We start from the raw sequence: 2,191 nt of genomic DNA, 5'->3' as shown, positions 1-2,191 counted from the left end.
CCCCCCCACCCGTGCCCTGCGCAGATCCAGGGGCACACGCCCCCCCCCCAGGGTTTACGCAGCAGCAGGAGCCGCCCTCCCCCCCACTCCATGCCACTGGATGAGCCGCGGCTCCGTCCCACACCCACCCCATCTCCACTGAACAGCTCCTGCCTCAGCCCTACTCCCTCACCACAGGGGGCATTGATCTGCCCCCCCAGGCCCCTTCTCCCCACTCCCCTTCCACCACAACAGACTTACCAGCTGCACGCAGATCTCCAAGCTGCCGGGCTGCATTCCTCACTGCCTGCTTGTTATGCCACAGCTGCGCACATGCATGGGCATTTATCGGCCACGAGGCCAATTTCCGATGCACTCAATTTTCTTTATATTGGTGCCGATCCGATATCAGACCAATGTATCAATGCACCTCTAGAATAAAGGCAAAATGCCACAGCCAATGCAAGAGTAATCTTGCATCATCTGACCTGGATGCTATAATGGCTTTTTGGATGCAAGGATGTAGGAAACACAGCTTAGATTTTAACATTGCTGTAACACTTATCTGTCCCCCTGATTTCTAGAATTTCTTTAACAGATAGACAGTTGGGGTGGTTTTTTTTTTTTGGTTTTTTTTTTGAAGATGATGCGTCTGATAGCCAGAGCGGAAACTAAACTTGGCCCTTAGCAGCATCAGTTTATCCTTCTCAAATACAGTACCTGCATTCCAGAGTGGCCTACCTCAGACTTTTGTGCTGCTTGAATATTTTCTATTTCTCTCAGTCTAGAATTGGATACTTGAAGTTCTGCTGATTCATCTGAAAGATAAAAAGTTATTAATATTACAGTTTCCTAGTCTGAATGATTCTTAACTCTGTGGCAACAGACAAAATGGGATTCTCAAGTAAAGAGGTACATTACAGTTTTGCTGGGCTTTGTTACACGAGTTCACGAAACATTACTTTATTTTTGTTTCTTTTCTACCTTTATGAATATTTTATGGACTAGGGAATATAACAGCTTTCCAGTTCAGAAGTTTGGAATTCTCTACACTTTGCGAGCCATATCTTGGAACCAATGGCTAAATGTAAAATTAAAACTTTGAAAGGAATAAGGAACTTATTCTTGTTTCCAAATAAATTACTATTCTGACAAGAAGTTGTTTTGCTTTTCATTAGTGCTTTGATGTAGATAAATAGCCAGCTAACATTGCACCCAATGAATGCCACCTGCCCCCAGCAGCGACTAGGGAACTCCCACAGGCAGCCAAGGCACTGGCAGGCCGAGTGGGGAGATCCCGCAGGTGGCCGCGGCAGTGTAAGCAGCAGGGGGAGGCGAGGGGGTGGCAAGCGCCGACCAGCGATTGGCAACCACCCACAGACACTGCCGGCAGTGTCGACGGCGTGGGTGGGGTGGCAAGCAGCGACCACCTGCTGGCACCGTCAGCAGTGCTTTTGGCAGAGAGTGTACCACCAGCTCAGGGGGTGCATGTGCACTTGTGTGCACCCCCTCCACGTCACCAATGTTTCACTCTGCAGTTTTAAACACCTTAATGATTTTTTTTGGCAACACCTCATCCATAGATAACAAGTTTCTGTTCACATTTTTGTCTTACTTATTTGAATTTCTCAGCCTTGCTATATCCTCTCAAAATGAGACAATCAAATTCAGAAATAGCTTAGCATTAGAGATGAAAGTTCATCACAGGATCCTAGGAGTTGATGATGCAGGAGCTTCCTTCCAGTCTAGTCCCCAGCTATAAAAAGCTATTACATCACTTTACTACCACATTTAAAATCTTATCAAGCTTCACCTTAATTCTAGTTAGGTTTCTTTGACCTGACTATTCTAATTGGGAGGCTATTCCATGAGCTCATTCTTTTGAGGATTAGAAATCTGTTAATTTTCAGACTAAATGCATCTGTTGTCAGTTTATACACATTTGTTCTTGTGCGAACATTGTCCTCCCTGGTGTTTACTCTCTTCCATGACAGTTTCACAATAAACACATACTCTCCTCAGTTCTATTGAGAGGTTAAACAAGTTCCTTTATACAGGATCCTTTATAATCTCTTTTCTCAAGACAGATTCTTTATCCCCGACGACCCTAAAAGCGCATCACTACGGGCACACGTGCAGTTTCCAGCACCACAAACCCATCTGCAGCACTGCAAATAGTTTCATAGTTTCTAGGGTTGGAAGGGACCTGAGC

At 45.5% G+C, this 2,191-nt stretch overlaps 1 protein-coding gene across 1 annotated transcript in view; it reads right to left on the bottom strand.

The window, feature by feature from the left end:
- TRIP11 (thyroid hormone receptor interactor 11) overlaps positions 1-2,191 on the bottom strand; it is a 64,482-nt gene that overhangs the window by 52,293 nt on the left and 9,998 nt on the right. The window contains exon 2 of the mRNA XM_019518653.1: positions 721-797. Coding sequence (XP_019374198.1) covers positions 721-797 — 77 coding nt within the window. The remainder of the gene's footprint in view (positions 1-720; positions 798-2,191) is intronic.

This window comes from Gavialis gangeticus, unplaced genomic scaffold (assembly GCF_001723915.1).
Source record: "Gavialis gangeticus isolate Ggan-Ray unplaced genomic scaffold, GavGan_comp1, whole genome shotgun sequence".
Lineage (NCBI taxonomy): Eukaryota > Metazoa > Chordata > Crocodylia > Gavialidae > Gavialis > Gavialis gangeticus.
The sequence above is the reverse complement of the archived record's forward strand: the minus strand, read 5'-3'. Positions and strand labels throughout refer to the sequence as shown.